The following is a 22,506-nucleotide window of genomic DNA, read 5'->3' as shown; positions in this document are numbered from 1 at the left end:
ATGCAGCAAATTATATTAGGGATGGACAAGCCATGCCGAGCCTCTGAATCCCATGTGACTATCTTCAGAAGTTTAAGAGTTTGGGTGTGCCTCCCAGGACTCAGAGAATCAGCCTTGTGGTGGGGTGCTCAGATAGAGGCTTCTGCTCTTCGGAGTCAGATGGCTTCACCCTCACAGGACACTCCTGTCGACGTGGAGGGCTTCAACCCTGCTACCACTGAAGACCCGAGCATGGACAGATACTTTCTGTGGGACTGAAGCCCCTAGACCCACCACCTTGCCTCAAGATGCAAGCACTGAGCTCCCCTGAACAGACAATGGGGCAATGCAGGGGTTTTCAACAGCAACAATTCAACAGTGAAAGAGACACATGTAGCTCATGAGCTGCAGTTTGACCACCCCGGTATGGGAAGTTGGTGCCTGGGAGCAGAAAGGGGAAGTGGTAGGGGAGAGGCAGAGGAGGAGGGGGAAAAAAAAAAAAAAGACTTACAAGGACTGTAAACCACTCAATCCTCTAATGGCCTCATTAGGTACAGTCTTCAGCTGATTGTTCTGTAGGGTTCTGTAGAAGAAACTTTATTAGTGAAAGATTTTCACAATGATCTTTAAAGTATCTTCCTTTTGACACAAGAGACCACATGCCTCATTAGTGGACTTTTTGCACAAAAACGCATTTTGGAAATCTCAAGGCAAAGTGAGCAATGATTGTTTGAAATTAAAAGTGAAATATTTTATTTCAGCTCCTTACACAATCATTCCATTAATTAATAACATATCTATGTACTGGAGTACATAAATATAGTGGACCAAAATAATTTCAGATATAAAACTATTGTAATTACCCTTGCCTCAATTTGCTCCAATAAATGGAATTTTATTTTCAACATTGCCCGCCCTTTCCTTTACTTCTAGAAATAATGGCACCAAAATTTATTTTAATAACTGCATTTACACAGAGTGCCCATTATAAAAAGTTTCTGGACACATTCACTGTATATAATACAAACACAGCAATCTTCCTCAACAACATCAGCAAAATATCAAATGACAGAGAGACTTCAACGACATACTAAGGAATCCCGCCATCAAATCTATAGCTATAACCACACTTATTTTTGCCCCTCTGTTTCATTCTATGCTGGAACCATACTATGGGATGAACACTGCTAATTTTAGAGAGAGACTTCTGAGGAAAGAGCGTGACAGGCTACATTAAGTTATATCAGTTTGTCGACTTCTCAATATTTTGGTGGTGAACATTTTTTTTTTAAATCAACAGCTCATTAATGGCTGATCCATGTGCTGTTAATGGGCCCTTAGATGGCTTGTTAAGTGTAACTATACAAGTACCCCAACACTCAACTTACACACTTAGTTTTAACTTTTGTAAGAATTAACACGAAATTTTGGGCGCCCAGCCTAAGATACCTAAAAGGCTGATTTTGATAATCTTCCCTGCATTTACCTTACTGTGTTTCCCATAAGCAGTATAGCAGATGATGAGTTTCCCAGTCTTCCCTCTTACTTTTGGGCCTTCACTTCTTTCCTCACTGAGGACTTCCCTTCTGGTGCCTCTCTGTATCCCTGCTCTATTGGGCCTATCTTTGTGTAAACAGATATCCATTAAAGGCACTAAAACAGCAGGACAGAGGTTTTTTTCATTTTTAAAATCTGGCTTAGAAAAGGAAGCTAGTTTCAGCTTTAACTTGGAGCATCAGTGGTTGTGGATATTCTCATTTGCTGGGAACAAACGGGGCAGAGGGAGAGTGGGCAGATCACTACTGACTCATTTAGAAATCCTTTTAGTGATCAACCTCAGCTGCAGGAATGTGTTACACTGGCAATGTTATATTCTGAAGGAGTTGGACTGGCACCCCAAAACTATTTAGGCTCATATACTATATACATTGAACTAGTATCTGAGCATCTGATGGGACGGAAGGAGAAAAGTCTTGGTGACCTCCCTTGAACCCTCCTGTTTCTATTGCTTCTCTCTGTTTTCAATAGCCAACCAGAGGAAAAAGAGACTACCTGTAGTTTAACCGTTAGAATTCCTCTACCACAAGATATATCTGACAGCCAAACACTAGGATGCCAATAAAATGTAAAAATTACAGTTTAATCAAGGTAACAGCTGTTTTTTATTGTCAAAAGGCTTTAAAGATTTTCATATTACTGTAATGTCTGAACAAAATATTCTGTTTCTGTCTTGCCTATCAGCAAACATGCTGATTGTGCTAAAAGACAGTACACAGCTGACTGTGAAGCTCTAAAATTTGATTACTTACAGCACTTTGAGTTCTTTCAACCCAAACAAGGCCTTCGGATGGATAAAGGAAAGGTCATTGCCAGCCAGTCGTCTGGAAAAAAATTATAATAATAATTCAGACTTTGAAAATACAGTACATTTGCCATGGTCTGATTGATGAAACCATCAATGCATCAAAACTTGCATCAGATAACACCATATCTGCAATTTACCATCATTCATTCATAATTATGCCTTTTTAATTCATCATACTTTCCTAAAATCATTTTGCTGGACCTAATTTTGTGATTAACCTATTTAATTGTATACTCTCTCTTACTTTTACTATAATTACTGGATTAATTCAATACATGAAGTAGCTCTTGGAAATGAGGGAGCACTCAACACAGACTTTTTCCAACTTGCAATTTTTTTTACGAGAATTTAAGAAATTTTAAAAATATGTTTATCTTCTCACCCAGTGAGGCATGCTCAAAAAAATCAAAGCCTGGTTACACTCCAAGAACATAATCCTGTAAACAAAATCAGGAGGCCTCCTCATTCTTCCACCCCTAATTACAGGAGAGACTGATGATTTAAAACACACCAGCAGATGAGTTACAATTCATCATATGAAACTAGGTTTGAAAAGTGTGTTAACTGCTTTCAATATGTACCTTAGGCTTCTAGCATAAGGTAGCTGAAAGGAATATTCAGTTATCCATATGTTGTAATCTAGACAGCAGCTTCTACGAAAATGATACAGTAAAGCAGCAACAGTTAACTGTTTGTGAAAAAGGTTTACATTAACATCTTAAAAATGCAGGTGATGTTTACCCCTAGATTTGGGGTTATGGCATGGATACACTGAAATGGATCACAAATTTCTCGCTGACTTCAGTGGAGCCAAGTCTCTCCTAGATACTAATGCAGTACACATTAATAAAGTAACATTAATAATCACTGTAGTAGGTTATGGAAGGTTCTTTAGAACACAAGGTGAAATTACCCAGGCAACAGAATGTCAGCTACTTATTTTTTTTCCCCCCTTGTATTTTCCTCAAATATTTTGCCAGCTTCCAGATTGTTACTTGCTGTGTGGTCTAGCTTTACTGAGCTGCTATATTTGAGATACTAGAGCTTTTATTAAGTTAAATGGAAGATAAAATGAAGAACACCCGCTAATCCCTACATGCCAAAAATGAGAACATTATAACAAAGGATCATTTCAGGAAAAATATAAGCTCCTGTATTATCTAAATTGAAATCTGAAGAGGTCAGTGTAGATTATATAACGGAAATATACAATGGGAACATTTTCACAAAACAATCATTGTTTGATTACAGGTTGAACCTCTCTAGTCTAGTACCCTCAGGACCTGACCAGGGCTGAATGAGAGAATTCACCTGCCCACAGGAGGTCAATATTGTCTAGCAGCATTACCAATGCTTCCACTACTTACTGGACTCTTAGAAGACATTTAGAGGTGAATTACAGCTAAATAACAGCACAGATTACTGAGAGCCAGGACTGGTGGCTGGAAACAAACTTTAGAGGACCATGGGAAATTTAGCTACACCCTTGATAAGTGGTTGTCTGGCTAACTAAAATTATGTCGGATTACTGATGTTGCTGGATGAATATGACAGTAATAGCTACAAACACATCCACCCTATTAATAGAAGCTGGTTTAAAACTAACAGAAGGAAATACATCTTTACATAATGCTGAGTCAATTTATGGAACTCACTGCTGTGGGATGCAGCACGGGACAATGTATAACTGGGTTCAAACAAAGAACTAGATAAGTTTATGGAGGACAAGTCCATTGACAGCCGTACGTATATGGTCAGGAATGCAATCCCATATTCTGGCTGTCCCTAAGTTCCCAACTGACAGAAGCTTGGACTGCACAACAGGGGATAAATCACTTGAAATTGATATATAGTAAACCCCTGATACGCGTGATTTCAACTTGCGCTTGACTTGAGTTAACGCAAGTTGAAATCCTGGGGTTTCCAAGGGCTGAGGGCTGGTGGGAGCACAGCTCATCTGCCAGCTCTCCACTCCAGCCCCCAGCTCCGCCCCCCCCCCCCGGCTTTCCCCAGCTGGGGGCCTGACAGGAGCGGTTTCCCACCTGGTTCCTGGCTCCCCGCCACCATGGGAGCAAAGAAACTGACCAGAGCTAGTGCGCTGGTCAGCTTCCCAGTTTCTGCAAGCCTAGGGGAGCCAGGCTGCTGCCTAGTTCCTGGCTTCCCCCCCAAGTTGCGCCAAATTTGAGTTACGCGAGGTTGCCCAGGAACACAACCCTTGTGCAACTCGGGGGTCTACTGTTTTCTGTTCACTCTTTCTGAAGATTCTGGCACTGTCAGAGACATTATACTGGGCTAGAAGGAGCACTAGTCTGACCCAATGTCGCCATTCTTATGTTCTTCACTAGAGTCTCTGCTTGGTTAAAAAAAAAAGTAGCAGCAAAATTACTACTTGGTTCATCTCATCTCTGTTACTTCTCACTGCGTGACAGATCATCCTAGACATTACATCTTGTCTTCTGTGTAAATGTGCCTATGACTGAAGAGATGGAATAATAAACTTCTGCACATTAATTAGCTTCTAATCCACCTGACAGTAACTATTTTTGTTTATAAACAAATGGAGCAGTGACTATCCTTTGTGAACAGGAAGATGATGGTTTAACGAGTGATCTCAGAGTTCATGTACTAGCAGGCCAAAGAAAAAAGGAATTTTTGTAAAACGTCACGTGAGGACTTTGTTTGTAGGAAAAAAAAAAAATACAGGTCTGAGTTTTGAGAACATGATTTGAATGGTCATAGTCAGAATCCCCTCCAGAAGAAGTGCAGCTGTAGATCCCAATATTTTAAAAGACTTAAGCAAGAGTGTAGAAATCATGTTAGAAAAGAAGCTCCAATGAAATGAATAGAAATCGTCAAGTACACAAAGACTCAGCAGGACTGGAGTTTTAAGATGCATAGTTTAGGTATGCTATTAATTTTTTAATAACTACACTAATACCAAAAAGCTCCAATCAAGGCCAGGGCCCGTTTTGCTAGGTGCTGTACATACCTTTCAAATTAAAAAAACCCACAAAAACAAAAAAGACAAGCTTTCTTGCGCTTCTGTAGTTGGTTGTATTTGAGAGGGTAAGTATAGTTTTGCCTATATTTTACTATTTATAGCATTACACTAGCATTTAGGATGGTATTCTATCAGGAACTGTGCAAACATTGAAGAGGGTGTCTGCCCTGAAACATCTTACAATGCAACTATTAAGGAGAAATAAAAAACAAAAACAAAACAAAAAAACCACCTGTAATTTTATGGTGAGTCTATCACTGTGCGTTGTTCTTAAAGCCCTAATTCCTGGAGACAGATAAATACACAAAACTACTGGATACACAGAAAAAATTGAAGACCTGATCCAAGTACAGTCTAAAAGGCTCTGACACCATAAGTTCAAGCTCATTCCTCCCACCCAAATCAAATATTTATTAATATATTTTAAATTTCATTACAGCATATTGTGGAAGAGGGTGTGCCTATGATGATTTTTGATGTTTTAGAATTCAAAAGAAGCTAAAAACTTGCAGGCAATGAAAACAAATTCAGTACTACATTTCCCAGCTACTTGCTCTAAGTAGCTGTATTAAATTTAGATTTCAATTTTTTCCTTTGGAAATCATGCCCATGCCTTTTCTTTTTAAATTATATCCTATAAGATAAAATGTGATGGCTCCCTGCAGAGTGTATAATGAGTACTTATGAACCTGTATTTTACCAGCGATCACTGAAACACTGCTATTTACTGTTCTAAAACAAAAAAAGATGAAAACTTTTAAAAATCACAAAAGAAACTCTTAAATCACCACAAATATAACTGAACATATAACCCCAAGATTCATGAGCCCCCACACAATTACTGACATTCATAACTGTTCTAAAAAGCACAATTCCCCACCAGTTCATGAACGGCAGCAGTTGTGATTCTAGAAACATTAGGCTCCCTACCTAAATGAGCTGCTTTTGGACTTGGCCACACATCTGCTATAATATTTGTCCTTCGAGAAAATAAGAAGTTAAACACCACAAACCCCTTCCACTGTCACTGAAGCTATGTACCGCACACTAGAAACAAGACACAACTAAGTTTTGTGTGACTTTGAACAAGAATACTTAGGCTACCTTAAGGCAGCTCTTGTTTATTCAGCCTGATGCAACCAACCAACAGAAAAACTGCAATCCATTATATTTCCGTTTAGCCTAAGTCTGGCAGCCTTCCAGGAAACAGGATGCAACTGGCCAAGTGTGCAAAGGCTGTATTAATCAGCTTGCCAAATATACATTTATCATGTGTGTACTAGCCAGGGCTGTGGGGGGTGGGGGGAGAGGGTTTATCATTGGGAGGTTCCTACTATAGCCACCCAGTAGCTAAGACTAAAGTATTATGCACCATTTTAACAAGTTTTCTGCTGCAACAGTCATAATGGAGATATTTTTCTTCTTAGAAGAAGGTTTAGTTCAGAGCCAGCCAAAGAGAAATAGAAATAGTAGTCACATTCACTCTTGTTTTGCATGTGTGTCGTAACTGAAAAGCACCAAGTCAGATTCTCAACATTATCTGTAATACATATTACAGGAGGAATTAATGAATAGATCAATAGCTTATTTGAGCCATACCCATGGGTGTTTAGTAGAAGATTTAAAGAATAAAAGTAAAAAAAAAAAACAACCAAAGAGACATAGCTACTTTGATCAAGGTATGGAAAAAACTACAAAAATATCTGAGGTAGCTATACCGACAAAACCACCAGTGCAGGAGGAGTAAAGGGACCCTGGGCACTTCAAAGTACCGGTGGGTGAGCAGCAGCTAGACATGAGCCAACACTTCGAAATTTAACACTTCGGAGTTGCCATGGGGGGCAATTTGCTTAATGAATTGCTGTATATGCACCGCAGCAATTCATTAATAAACTCCCAACACCCTACTTACCATCTTCCCTTCGAAGAAGGGAGCTAGTATAGACAAACCCATAATGTTCTGGGAGGCGGTGTCCTTCACAGGCAGAAAACCTGTTTTTGTTGGTATATACTCTTCCTCTACACTGCAGAACTACATCTATTTGTGTGTTTATGTCTGTAAGGGAGAGAGGTGGCAGGGAAATCAGAGCTTTACTCAGGCAGACAAGTCTCTAAACTAAAAATGTAGTTCTGCCAGATCATCTCTCCTGGATGCTGGAGTGACAGTGGGGGCTGTGGTGCTGAAGTGGGTGAGATGTACTTCACGGCTGCAGGAATGTGGGGAAGTGGGGGGTATCATCATCATCATCATAAGTGGGAGTTAGTAGAAAAGCATTATAAACCTGCTCTAATCAGCCAGTTCAATTAGGCTTATGGAGTGGCCCACAAATTGCTGAACCACATGAGTTAGTCCTGCCCCTAATTCAAGTTTGTAGAGCTTATCTACAGGTACCACGCAGGGGCTTTTTGAGCAATTATATGCATACCTCAGATATGCCTTGTTATAGGGCTGGGTTAAAAGCTGGGCTATACGTGTTTTATGTTAATATGGTATTTGCCCTCATCACTAAATGTGTGAAGTCTCAATTGTTGGTGCCCAGATTTTTCAATAAAGTAAAATTTACTGGAAGAATTCTAGGTGACACATATGGATGTTTCACCCACGCGACAGGATTACCAACTTTAGGTCACTTCTTCTGGGCTCCTAAACTATTTAAATTAAGTCATTGCTTAGTACCCCTGAAAATTCATTAGAAGAGAAAGGATGAAAGTTAAATTTTAGTATTAAAACTATACACTGCTTACCCAGTCCCGAAAGACATGGAGTGCCTCCTCCCTGCAATGGAAATGGATGACAACTCCATACCCCACAGGGAATTCTCTTTACTTAGATGAATAGCTATAGTTTGATAGAGAAATCAACCTCCTTCCTCCAGCTTGTCAAGAATAGTCTTCAAGGGCTAGATTTTGACAAGTCCCAAAACAGACACCCAAAGGAGTCCCTTCCTAGGGCAATTACATTAAGACTCCCTAGCTCTTTGGCATGGGTGCTGGGGTGGGAAGGGTGGAATGCAAAGGTTGTGCATCACATATCCCCTCCCCGGGAACAGACTGGACAGGCACTCTTCATTCCACCGTCTTCCTGCCAGGCTTGACAACAAAACAGGCCACTTACATGGTAGGCAAGAAGGGGGTCAGTTCTACACCTTCAAATGGGCTGAGGTGAACTCCTCCATTTAAGTAACAGTGAGACTTTTGGAAGAATTTGGCCTCTTGGTGTTTTGTAAGGCTCTTCCTGAAGATGCACAGCTTTCGCCCTTTCCATAGGACTACATCTGAAATACACAATCTAGCTTAAGAGCTATTTTTGGCATCCCCTTAATTTATTTGGCAAAGGCTCATGAAAAATACAGTTATGCCACTGAGCGATGAAGCATGAGGAAAGCAGCTAACACAAGATCTTGATTAAATGCAAATACTTGTACCATCAGCAGTAATGCAGGAAAATATACAAAATATGACATACAGCTGCTAAAAATTGGAATAACATTACCCTCCTTCCCCATAAAACCTTGCAAGTATTTTGCTGATTCTTCTGTCTCTAAATATGCTTTCACCTTTCATTTACTGTAATTATTTTTAAATAGAGACTTTGCCTATTTCATGTACCAATGTGAGCTGAAAAATTAAGCATCTTGATGCGTGAAGGAAGGTTTGTAATCACGCATTTACTTAGGCCAGACCTATGCTAATGGGGCAGACCAAATTTAGGTACGCAATTCCAGCTATGTTAACTGTAATTGGAGTTGACACACTTTAATTAATATTCCCACATGATCTGCACTGTGGGAAGTCAATAGGAGTGAATGCTAGCATCAACTTCCCTTACTCCTCATGAGGAACTAGACTGATGGAACCAAAGAACGTACCATGTGAGTTTGATTTAGTGCATCCCAATCTGACACTAAATCAAACTCCAAAAGATCGACTGCAGTAGTGTCATCTTCCTCTGAGTGTACACAAGCTATCACGAACACCACTATGAAAGAATAACGAAGAATTTCCTGTTCAATGCATCCTCTAATGGTCAGTTTTTCTATAACAAAATACAATCAAACATTTCCAAAATCGCCAGCATATCACACTTAGTGGTTCTATTATGAACACAGACATATAGGAGCCAGCCCAGTGGTCTAGTCCTAATGTCATAAGCCACACGTGTAATTTACTGTCTCTTACTTCTCAGATATGATGAGGTAGGAGCATTGCAAGGATTCAACGGGAGATGAGAACTATGTATTTTGCACTGTCCAGAACAATCACTCCTGCCAGTAACTCCCCGGCTGGAAGCGAGTGGAAACTTTGAGTAAAATTATGTGCCTAAATAACTGACACACTCCAACAGGCAGCATTTGCCCTCAAAGTCTGGGAAAAAGGTTACAAAGAAAATGGATGGTAAAGGCCCCAGGCCAGACATTGTTGAGAAGGGCAGGGACAGACAAGGACAATTCGTATGCATCAAGATGTTAATAGGTCAGGCAGCCTGCTTGCTACAGAGATTTCAGGTGACAGAGACTACTGTTTAATGCACCTAATTAGCCACATGGCCCCTCCCAAAGCCTTTGAAGGTGAAGGAATATTCGGGGTTACAACGGGCATTTTGATAACGTCACCTCCTATTAATCAAAGTCACTCCTAAGAGTACTAACTTTAGACATCAACATTACAGAGAATGACATTGAGACACAGAAATGCTAATATGCTGGTACTAAACCATCAACTCGACATGCAATTTTGGAAGCAACAGATTCCAGATACCTGGTCTACACTTAACAGTAAAATTGACCTAGCTACAGAGGTCAGGGTTGTGAAAAAATGTTGCACTGTGTGTGCCACTGCTAGGTTGACCTACCTTGGCTACTACCTTTCAGACAGATAAACCACCTTGATGGAAAAACTTCTCATGCTGATAAAGGAAAGAGGACATGCTATGGAACGATGGCTGCAGCACTGTAGTTGTGCCACTGTAGCATAGCCATAACCCTAATGCCACTTGCTCTTGCAAGTATGTGGCATGCAAGCAACTGGTGGACAACTACCTACTATCAGCTGATGAACATATACTTCATTGGTGTTCATTGTAGGCATCCTATGGGGGTGCTACATTGATGAAACTGCTATTTATTGTTTCAAATAAAGAAACAACTGCATTAGATTGTACAGCTAAGATTTATAAGAGTCTGGGGCAGAGTAAAGGAAATTTACTGTAATGCAAGCATAGAAAAACAAAGTGTCAAGAAAATAGAAAAGTATGGCATTTATTAAAATATGATCTTTCTTTTTGCTTCAAAACAAGTGATGCTTGAGAAGCCCAAAGTGTTTACAATGCCATAACTTATCGCTGTAGACTAGCAGTCACCTATTTTTAAAAGGCATATCACAATATTTTCTTACATGGGTGTAACTTGTTTTGTGCTGGAAGATAAATGACTGACTTGCTATGACGACTTGCTCTGACAGTTCAGATTGTGTAATCTTTGCTGAAAGTTGTGCACTTTGCCATTTAAAAAGGTAGTAGTTTACATATACGTATTTTTTCCTTTGGACTATCTTCTTAAGGAGGTCTGGCCAAAAATAGAAATGGCTCTTGTAAGTAGACTCTGAACGTATCTTTTCATACACTGAATCATCTGCCTTCATCAAACACAATATTCCTTTGTTTAAATACCAAACAAAACAAAATGGGCCCAAATCTGCCCTTGGATAAGTTTTCACTGGGAAACTGCTGAATCTCCACTATTGGTTTTTTGTAAGAACAGATTAGAGAAACAACTGTCAGGACGGTCTAGATAGTACTTTATGCTGTTTTCGTGCAGGGGATTGAACTACGTTGCATCCAATACTCCATTTCTATGATCTTGATGACAGAATTTAGCACATTAGCATTGACCTTGTAAATCCAGGGTTGTGAGCTCAATCCTTGAGAGGGACTTTCAGGGTCTGGAGCAGGTTAGAAGGGAAAAAAAATGACATGGGTGGTGTTTGGTTCTGCAGGGAGAGCAGGGGACTAGACTCAATGACCTCTCAAGGTCCCTTCCAGCTATATGAGATGTGTGTACACATTAATTCTCACACTTTTCACTGTATAGTCCATTGAAAAGCCATTTTAAAAGTCTGTGAATAAGAACAGTGGAAGACTTTATGATCATTTATTTATACAAAAAAAATTTACTGAACAAAAAAAGGAGTTCAGAATGAAAATTACCCCCCCCAAAAGCTGATGGCTTATGCTGTAGTACCAGTTATAACTCTGTCCCTTTTATATGGTGCTTTCTAATGCCTTGGTTTACATACATGTATCATGAGGGGGCCTTCGGGGCCGACTATGGATCCCTGATTTTCTGCACATCCCTGGGGTGGGTTAGAACAGAGTGGGAACTGCTTTAATCTGCCCCAGAAGACACTGTTCTATTTTCTTGGCACTTCAGACTTTAAAGCAAGTATAGAAAGTTAAACTTCCTTTGCTCTGCCCCAGACTACCTGAAGAATATTCTTGGGTACAGCAGCTTAAAGCTTTTAAGCTAGTCTGAATGAGTAGCTGTGGGGTTCTCTCCCTACAGAGGTGGTTTACACATAAAGTGACCATCTGTCCCATATTAGGTGGGATGGTCCTGTATTTGGGATGCCAAAAAGGCATCTCAACTTATTTTTTAAAAGGGACAAATTGTCCCATAGTTAGGCCCTCGGGGGGGTGGGGGCAGGAGTGCCTGCAGCTGCCCACCCCCCATCTCCCTGTCCCATATTTGGGATAGGCGATATGGTTGCCTTATCTACACTGCAACTCCGCTAGCCCAGGACTAAGAACCAGAGTTCCAGAACCCCTGCAGAGCTAAAGTTAAGCTGGGACCCAGGGCGTGAGCCCTGTTGATCTGCAATGTAGATGCAGCCACACTTGATTTGGGTCTTGGGAGTCTGCCAGAAATATTTCACAATTCTATGAGACAACTTCCTTAGTCTTCTCTATCCCAACAGTCTGCAATCCACTCTACAAAAAGCTACCACCCTTTCTTTGCGATTGGCAACAGCTTAGATAAGTGTTAACCATTATCATCTGGAATCACATATGCAAGTCAAGTAGCAGAGAGAATCCTGGGTGTATTCAAAGCAAAGCAGTCAAGTCTTTTTGAGCCAATTCAAATGCCCTGTAGCATGCAGCCACACAGAAGTTTTCTCAGTACACCATGGTCATAGTGCTAGAACAGCAACATTTTGGGAGCTGGGAGATTCTAGTGACTGATACAACTACTTTGACTTGGTTCTGCACACTGCAGTGTCAAGCTAGAAGCGTAGGATTGAGCACAGATTAGAAAAAGTACAGTGTAGGCTCCCAAGACCAGAGTTCCCAGTGCAGGTTAGCTGACCCAAGTCCCACTAATCCTGGGTTTACACTGCAGTACAGACATACCACGTGTCCTCGATGAAGACATTTAAGGTGTTCCTGCCTTAGTACACATCTATCCATCTATATTCCATGACTGGAGCTGCTCACATCCTGGCTGGGTTTGGTTTGCAATGGTGTTAATCAGATACAGCAACCTGAAACTTAGTTAGCAGGAGTTAGCAAAGTAATCCATTTGACTACCTTGCTGGTTCAAGTCTAACACATTTCAACCTTTAAGGAGCATTATTACCATCTTCCACTGCTTGCTGTGTCCCCCATTTTGTCCCTGCCCACAACCAGAAAAGCCCTAGTACCGCTGAACAAGGCATCACAGTATCCCAACTTGCAATGCTCCTTGCTGGATGAAACTGTTTTCTCCTTTACTCTTTGAAAGTTCATGATTTTTGCAGCTCAGAGAACACTGCCCATACATTAAGGCAGTATTTCAAATAAGCACTCCTGAGCTACAGTTGAATGAGTCACAGCATGTGTTTCATATATAGGATCAAATGCTATTTTCACCCAACAAAATAAAATTAGTAAATTATCAGGGCAAATGTGAACATGAGGCACTGACAAACTTCCTAGAGAAAAGCAGTGGCACAAACTATACCCCTCCATTGCCCCCTACTCTCCCTGACACTTATTTACCTGTCCCCTCCTAGCCCTCATATACTGATAAGGAACTGGTGTGTTGGTTCTTATCACAAACATTACCCACCAACCCAGAGTAAATAAGGAACCAGAGGTTTAAAAGGCTGAGGCTGGATATGAAAACAAGATAAAGGTCATAAAGTCAAGGAGACATGCTGTTTTGAGTAAGCTGAGCCTCTGCATTCACACTATAAACTTGCCTGAAGTTACAGACCCTGAAAAAGAAAAGTCTTTTAAAGAACTAACAGGTTAGAGTATTTTGGCTAATTTGATAAGTCATGCAACAATAAAGACAATGGACATCACATGGCTAAAACCCTGCATATTGGTGTAAAGAGAGGGTTAAGAACCAGAAGGAATGAACAAATCACTTAGAAATGCATCAGAACATCAAGCCAACTTCTGGTTAAGAATTCACATTAGCAAATGGTTTGTGCTTTTCAAACACACTCTGGTATCTAGCTGCATTTCTCTTGTAGCTCTCTGTAAATACTTTATAGGTGTGGTTAGGAAACTATGGCCAAATTCTTCCAGGATTTGAAATTTCCATATCAAGTTCAGGGATGTAGCATGTTCATGTTAACATTTTGCAGTGAATACACTTCATTACTGCTGTGGTAAAAGCCTTGGTGGTCTCCTTCTCAGCAACTTCACTGCAGTTTCAGTCACTTGCAAATTACTTCCAGATGAGTATCAGTTACAGCAAGATGGAGAATTTTTACAACATAATTTATAAACATTGCAAGAATCCTAGGGGCATATGATATGTACACTGAGCTCCTCCACACTGAGCTTATGGGGGGTGCATGAACAAAAGGCAAAGCGTATGGAGCCAAAGCTAGATTTTCAGTTGAGAATTATTTGGGACTAAATTCGTATTTGCAATTATTTGCAGGTAAGAATGTCATTTCATCATTAAATACCACTCAACTGGGCTTGCTGATCCTATGCTTTGGGCACATCTAAACTTACCAGATCAGAACTGCAGCAATCGATCCTCAAGAGGTGGATTAAGTGAGTCTAGTAAAACCCACTAAATTGACTGCTGATAGCTTTCTCATCAACTCGGGTACTCCACCAGAGTGAAAAGGTCAGGGAAGTCTTAGTGGAAGCATAGTGGAAACCTTACAGCAACTCACCTTAATGCATGTGAACTCAAGTCATACTATTCAGGTACCTGAAGTTGCACACCTTAGGCCAACATTGCCACATGGTGCAGACTTGCTGTTAGTAACTGACTGTACCTTTAATTAGGAGATATATTTTTACAAACCTCGCAGGTTGTATCTTCTTCTCTTTCTGTTAATATTCATCTCAGTAGTTGAAAATGTTTCCTGTTAAAAATCTGACTGGCCTTCAAACTATCCACCTCTCTAATGCAACTAAAACAGTTGATTCAAATTAACCTTCCTCCTTTTGTTATCCTCCAACAAGGCTCCGTGTCTTAAATTATGCATCTATCTGCCTCTATTCATGCATCATAAAATTATGTGGCAATATTTAGCAATGTTAGTGTATGAGATGGTAAGATAACCTAAGAGGTTGCGAAACTGAGGAAACAGAAGGCAGGCAGTGGCAGGTGGGGCTGAAGCACTGCCTTGGTGGAAAAGCAGGAGAATATTTGCAAGAAAAGACTCCTGCACAAAGACCTATTAAGCCCTGTAATAATGGTGCTCTATTCCCGTGTTACTTAGGAATCGTCCAACAGGAGGCAGCAAATGTCATGCAGCGCTCCTAAAACCCATTGGAGGAATGCTCCATCCCTCATGATTTAGGAGCTACACAGACCGGGGCGTTACCTGCCATCTGGGAATGCCACTCTCCGCAGAAGTGTAATGGTTGTTTCTTGCATGCCTCACTCTACTTCCTGTATGCAGTGTCTCAGCCTGTAGTGGCACTAGGGCCCACAAAAAAATTTCCATTCTCCAAATTGGCCACTTCATTCTCCTGCTCCAAACAGAGGCCAGTGTTATCAGAGAGGTAGCCGTGTTAATCTGTATTAAAACACGAAGTCCTGTGGCACCTTACAGACTAACATATTTTGAAGCATAAGCTTTCATGGGCAAAGACCTGCTTCATCAGAACACTTATGCTCCACAAAAGCTTATGCTCCAAAATGTTAGTCTATAAAGGTGCCACAGGACTTCTTGTAGTTTTATGAGTCATTCCAAAGGACTGCATTATTAACAAGAGGCCTTCCCTCTGCCACTCTTGTTCTGGTGAAAAGATCCACAGGGTACCTTTTCAGCATTTATTGGGTAAGTCTCCCTACGATCTTGCTGGTTTTGGTGCAGACCTCCTTTTCCACAGCAAACTGCTATTGCTCCTAGAAGCAAATTTACACTGTCCAGTAGATCAGTTGGATTGCTGGACAGACCAGTTCAAATAGCCTTTATCAGCTAGCACAACTGAATGACTGTGTCTAAAATGCAGGGAACTGTTGGCAAAAGATACACAAAAATTGCACATTGCTGACAGTTCTGTCGGGAGAGGCTTTTCTGACATTTGGCCTATTCACATGGGGCTAAATATCAGAAAAACCCCCTTCTGTCAAGACATCCCTTCTTCCTCATGGAACAAGGTGTACAGGGATGCACGAAGAGATCTGAAGTCTGGACACATGCTTGATCAACAAAACTTCAGTTGTCAAAAGTTTTAGCAATAGAAGTCTGCAGCCCACGTGATTTTTTTTTGTGCTTATAGCTTTTGCCTACATGTTGGCCTCAGTTCTACATGGACTGGTGTGGAACATATTTGGAGTCATTGGTACTTTTGTGGGCAGCTTTTTTGCTTCCTAGTTCATCAGAGAGCCAGAGGGATCTGCAAGGCAAGGGGTTATTTTAGGGCTGGCTCACCGATGGTTTCAGTCAGCGTTTTGGTTGTTAATATTTCACAGATTCATCAACATCTACATTTACCAGATGAGGAGCTTTTCCCTTTCAAGATCTTTGGGTCACAGAAAATTTCCAAGTGGTTTTGAAAGGAGGGAATTCACTGAAGGACCAAAGACGAGTCCCTTTAAAACACTCTTGAGAAGTGGCAATGGTGACCCTTTAAGAGCGTAGTATGCTATCAGTGCTTCCAAGCTCTAGATCAGGCATGCATGTAGCTAGCGGCACATGCAGAGTCTGACGTGGCCCAGGCAAAACCCTGGTCTGTCATGGCTCATAGCATTTCTTGGGCTATTATGTCTTTTACACACACACACACACACACACTTACTTAAAAAAGACAAAAAAAACAAACAAACAGAAGTTGGTATTTCCAAAGACAAAGAATGTCTGGATTGTGATGTTAGGTTCAGTTGAAGCTTTAACTATATTCTCCTACAAACATGGCTAAACTCTTATCAAATGAGTAAGTTAGAAGAGTCTTGACAATTTGTTGTTCAGCTAGAATGTGAATGCAGCGACAGACTCACATATTTGTATTTTGTAGACAGAGCCTTGCTTGTGGTTATAAACTGGAAGGGATGATTATTGCATAGACTCCACTTTTTGCCCCTTGAAACACACAATGTGCTAGGGATCTCACAGAGACTATCTGGACTCGTGCTGGCTTGGCTTCATCGTCAAACATTTTGTATGATGGATGCCAGGTCAGGAGCCTTATTATTCTCATATTAACTACCATCTTGTGTTCAACTGTACAAGTATAAGCTAACTGGCTGTCAGTTGATGCAATTCTAGCAATCACTGTGGTATTTGAGAGGTGTAGAATATGCAGCATTTGCATGTATTTGGCCTTGATCACCTTGCGGCTTTCTTCCTTGGGTGGAGTCTTCCCGTATCAATGATAGTTTGGATTGAGTAGGCTGGGTATGTTTTAGTTTCAGTGCTCCTGGGAATTCCGGATGCTGCCCTCCTGATTCCCACGGTACACCACAGGTGATGAGTGGTTTTTGGGAGGGGAATAGCATGGTGACACAGCCAAAACATTTACTGATTGTGTAGTGGGAGGGAGATGTCATTTCCCCTAGCACCAATGCCATCCAAAGAAAGGAAAGGAGTACTTTTTTTTTCTTTTTTTTAAAAAAAGAAGAAGCTTAGCCCTTGGACCTACTTGACTTGCACATAAAAAGTGCTCATTTTGCTGTTGCAACAAAGACTTGTATTTGTCATATAATCTGACACATTCCAAGTTTTAGTCTAATATTTTGAATTGTTTATTTCAACACATCAAATAAGCACACTAGCATGGATTCTAATTATCCAGATGTTCAGAACCACAGCCTAGTTTTAAGCCAGGTCTGACTGTTTTTCTCCTCCCATATTCCAGCATTACTTTTTACAATGAGATACATTGTAGAGTATGGTTCTTGTGCAATAAAACAAGTATAAGGTGGCTAAAGGCTCTGCCTTTTTGTCTCTTTACCGCATGACACACCCTTGGTTTACAGAGATTACACAATGAAGTGTGCACACCCACCCAGTTAGGTTTTATTGCTTCATTACTTATACAGAAAAATAAAGGATCCCACAGTTTCTGTGAAAGTGGGTGTTTTGGTTTTTAATTTTTGTATGAAATATGAACAGGCGAGGAATTTGAAAGAATCGTGGATAAAAAAACAAAAACAAAATATGTTTGAAATTTAAAACATGCAAACCCCAGAAACACATATTCATCAATCATAAAGCACTTAGGGAGGGGTCTGACAAACTAAATCCTGAGCCAGCTGAGCTTTCTTTATCTTATAATTTTGCATGTAGTGGGCACCTCATGATGTGGCACAAACTTTTCTTAAACTTTTCCATTTTCAGTGCTGCTACATTTTTGAAGTTACAGTGAGGGGAGGGAGTACACAGTCTGGAATCTTGTGAGCACCTATTTTACTTCACTGAACAGTTCTACACTTTATCATCGTAGGCATGTCTACAGCGTGGTGGGAGTGAAAAGTTCTTTTGAGTATATTGATCTAGGGACTCTCATTTGCAATTAACCTGGGATGAATAAACTCATCTTTGATTCACATGCCCATTGACTTGAACCAAAATTATTTACAAGACACACTAAAAATCTGGGCACACTGTGGGTCCCGTATACTTAATCATATTAAAAACACTCTATATATCACCTTCACCACATCTTTGTGCAATACTTCAGGCTACCAAAGGGAAAAAAAAAACTATATGATATAGTAGTCCAAGTAGAATGCTCTGGGAGCCAAAGGATGTGCACTCTATTCCTAGCTCTGCTACTGACTCACAGGGAGGCTGGAACGATTTGGGTAGTGGGGGTACCGAGAGCCATCAAAGCAAACTGTGAATTCTACTTATAATGGAAACCACTTCAAGTCAGGGTGGTCATCACCCCCATCACCTGTAGTTCCAGCACCTCCAGGCTCATTACATTGTGTGTCCTTGTACAAATGTTTTCTCCTCTAAGTGCCTTACTCCCCTTATCTGTGAAATGTGGTCACCCAGCTCAAGATGTATTTGGAAAGAAAATGAGGCCTTGTATTACAGTTTCTTTTTTTGTAATTTGTTCTTAGTTTTAGCAATACATCTGCCTTTGTCCTGCCTCCTATCCCACCACTCACGGCTCAGCTACCTCACATAGGCCTGGTCTTTAAGCCCCAGTTTAGTAAGTGACTTAAGCATGACCCTAACTTTAAGCACATCCCACTCAAGTCAATAGGGAAACTGATGTGGTTAAAGTTAGGATCATGCTTAAGTCACTTACTAAACTGGGGCTTAAAAACCACATTTCCCTGTGCAGATTAAAGGAGATCTGGTAAAATTCAAGTGAGTTCAGTAGCAATAAATCAGAACCATGTAGGTCAAATATTCAAATTAACATCAAGCTGACTGAGCCCCCATGAAAAAGAAATACTGAATAGCTGAAGTTTTTATTTACCTCCTTGTCTTTAATGTTTTAGGGTTCACACAGGGATGGGTGTGCGCACACGCACACACACGAAAGGTGACCAGCCAGCTTGACCCTCCCTGCCCAGCACTCTCCCCACTTCCTGCCTGGCTGGGCTCCTGGGGATAGACACATGGAGGGGAGGTGTATTAGTGGGATCTTCCCCGGACCCCAATTTTGCCAGGGTTCACACTAGAACATGGCCAGCAATAGCCTCCTGACACTGTGAAGGAGAGGAGGGAAGAGGGAAAGGATGGGAGCTGCTTCTAGCTGCAGGGGAGAAGGAGGTAGGAGGGATGACATGGGCCTGTGTCTTTACAGATTTTCTCTCCCCCTCTCACTCCACCCACATCCCCCTTGGTTAGAAGCAGCCTGTCCCTTCCTAGCCGCACAGTGCTAAGAGGCAACTAACATGTCCAGGCTGTGGCTGGCCCCGCAAATAACCCAGCTGCCTCCTGGTCCCCTGACTGCAGCATGGCCAGGAAGGGGTTAAACCTTAGGAATGCTCAGGGAACCTGACTGCAAAGGCTTCAGTGAACCCAGTCAGAGGGAGACTGGAACAAGCTGGAAATTGCTTCCCTACCCACCCTCCTGTGTTGCTCCAAAGCTGAGCTAAAGGACCGTGAAGCTTCCCCACTCCAGCACTGTATGGAGCTTTGACACACACAGGGCTAGGACTGGAGAGTCTCGAGCTATCCCAGGGCACCAGCCCAGCCAGAGGCAGTGAGGGAAGGAAGGAGCCTGCCAGCCATACTGCTTGTGAGCTGAGTACTCACAAGAGGGGCTAGTTTTCCCACTTGGCACTGGGAGTGCGACTCTCCCCACTCTGGTAGTAGCAGCTGTGGGGTGGACAAAAAGGTACAGCAGGGAGAGGACAGCAAAAGGGGAGCATTTAAAGGGTGGGTGGACGGGCAGCAGAGATGACATGTAACTGGACACTGCCTGGAACCTGCCTGCACTCGCCTGCCACCGTCGCTCACAGCACACAGCCAGTGCTGTCCAGAAATGGGTCAGGAGGCGGGGCCCTGCTGGGCAAGAAAGAGCACACAGTGGCTGCTATGCTGGCAGACCACTGGAGGCAGAAGCTGGCTCTGCACCCTCACCCCACCACCAGCCTTGCACACCCACTACCATCAGTCACTGGCTCTGCGCACTCATGCCGGTGGGAAGGCAGCTGGTGAGAGCAGGGATTTGGCCAGCAACAGGATCCACCAGCACACATGTGGTGAAGATAAAAAATGTGTGACATTTTGATCATTTAAAATAAAAGTAGGACACCACAGTACACCTTAAATACAGAACTGTTCCTTTAAAAATGGGAGGTCTAAGGACCCTACCTATAGGAGCGATGGGAGTTAATTGCACAGTAAGTGAAACAATTATACCTTTAAAAAAAGACCAATGTTTGGAAGCCGTGATGGTGAATGCTACCTATGAGACAATTTTTACGGTAATTATTTTAATCATTACTATAGTGGTGACACATACTAATTATAGTGTTATCCCAAGATAACATAGGAGAAGTGTAATTACCACTGTCTCCAGCAGAGTTAAAGTATAGATTTTGCAGAGCTTCCATCAATAGTTCTCTCTGTTCACAGCTCATCCTAATACAGTTTGCTTTCCTACCCATTTTCTGGTGAGCTGCACAACCACCCCACAGTACTGTAAAAAGAGCCCTGACTTCACGTGCAAAATACTTACAGCTCCTCAAGATAAGGAAAGTTCTTAAATGCATCCTCCGGTAGCTTTGTGATATTGTTCATACTAATATCCCTAGAAAAGAAGAAAACACAAATGGGTCAAATAATAAGCAATATTACAACTTAGAACACAAAGAAATTTTAAAGAGATCAGCTGCTGGGGCAATAGAAAAAGGTTTTCCAGTATAATGTGGTAGCATCTCTAGGAGTCTGCATGCTAGCCTTTCACATTGTGGTAATCTAAAAATACATTCCTGAGAAAGGAGAACATCAAAAAAAGATTGATATCAAAGGCTTTCTTCTGACAACCAGAAGGAGAAAAATCATCTTGAAGTAACAAATCAGAGGCTTCTGAGGAAAGCCTATTAGAAATCTTTTCCTACAGACCTGATTTTACAGACTCCACCCCCACACAGGCACAGAGTTTTGATGCATGCAACTAAAACTGCACAGAAACCACCAGCTGTTTAAAAAAGTGACCACCCAGTGTTCAAATATTCATCTGTAATGTCTGGTTATTTAAAAAACAAAGACATTCATGGGGACTTGATAAAATAAAGACCTTCAGGCAATTATGGCTTTTGGAGCAGCTAACAAGAATAGCAGAAACACGCCCCAGCTCTACCGCAGTCATATTTTCTGCAAAACCTATAAAAGTCCTCGAGGTAATAGTTTTAAGGATAAATCATTTTTAGCCCATGAGCACATGCAGGCAATCAGCAAGTGCTTACATGATAGGTATGCAGACCAATTCTTCTCTTGTTTTTATAATGGCTGTACATGGTGAACTACCCCCACCCTTGACTCACATCAAGTAGCACTTTGGTCCACAGATGGCTGTCCTGCAGGGGGACTGGGCTACCTCCCTGCATTGGTCCCTGGCTCTGCAGGGGCAGCTGCCCCACAGAGGGGCTGCCCAGCACTGCTGGGGAACCTGCTTCCTCTTAAAATCTTAGAAGCAGGGACAAAACACACTACTCTACTCCCCAAAATACCCTGCCTTACCTCTATGGCTCCCTCTCATGATGCTGCTGCCTGAACTGGCCAGTCAGTACGTGCTGTACATGCTGTCCAGCTAGCTCCTGATTGATTTTACCTGCAGGTGTGTTGACTGAGGAAAAGGGTAGCTCAGCAGGAGCCATAAATGTATGAGAAAATTAGCTTTGTTTTTAAAAAAAAAAAATATGGGATGCCTGCATAAAACATGGGACTGTCCCGGTGAAAATGGGATGGATTGTCACCCTACCCATCAGCATAGGGATTAAGACCTAAAAGCTGTGACCAGTTGTGGAATTCCACAAGCATGTGTTTGTAGACTGCACCATTGTTAACTCTTGAAACCCTTCAACTGCAAACCAGAGTCATCATTTCCGAAAATAAAACAACCGAGCTGAATTCGCTCAGATAGCACCCTAGAGAAAAGCATGGCATAAATCCCTTATCATCCATTTTGTGGCCATAAAACAAAAGCATTTTTTTGAAGAATCACAAGCCATTTCCATGGCCAGGGCTGAATCTTTCCCTGTTTTTCCTCAGTAGATTTGGCACTAGCCTTAAT

General features: G+C 41.5%; 1 protein-coding gene across 2 annotated transcripts in view; it reads right to left on the bottom strand.

Annotated features, from left to right (window-relative positions):
- Window positions 1–22,506, bottom strand: part of LGR4 (leucine rich repeat containing G protein-coupled receptor 4) — a 125,300-nt gene that overhangs the window by 32,650 nt on the left and 70,144 nt on the right. Inside the window, exons 2-4 of one of the 2 annotated variants that reach the window (XM_074997666.1) lie at window positions 20,950–21,021; window positions 2,289–2,360; window positions 491–574 (exon numbers count right to left, since the gene is read on the bottom strand). In XM_074997666.1, the coding sequence (XP_074853767.1) occupies window positions 491–574; window positions 2,289–2,360; window positions 20,950–21,021 (228 nt within the window). The remainder of the gene's footprint in view (window positions 1–490; window positions 575–2,288; window positions 2,361–20,949; window positions 21,022–22,506) is intronic. The other variant, XM_074997667.1, reaches the window with a different exon arrangement.

The sequence above is a fragment of the Carettochelys insculpta genome, chromosome 6, assembly GCF_033958435.1.
Source record: "Carettochelys insculpta isolate YL-2023 chromosome 6, ASM3395843v1, whole genome shotgun sequence".
Classification (NCBI taxonomy): domain Eukaryota; kingdom Metazoa; phylum Chordata; order Testudines; family Carettochelyidae; genus Carettochelys; species Carettochelys insculpta.
This window is presented reverse-complemented; position numbering and strand designations above follow the sequence as displayed.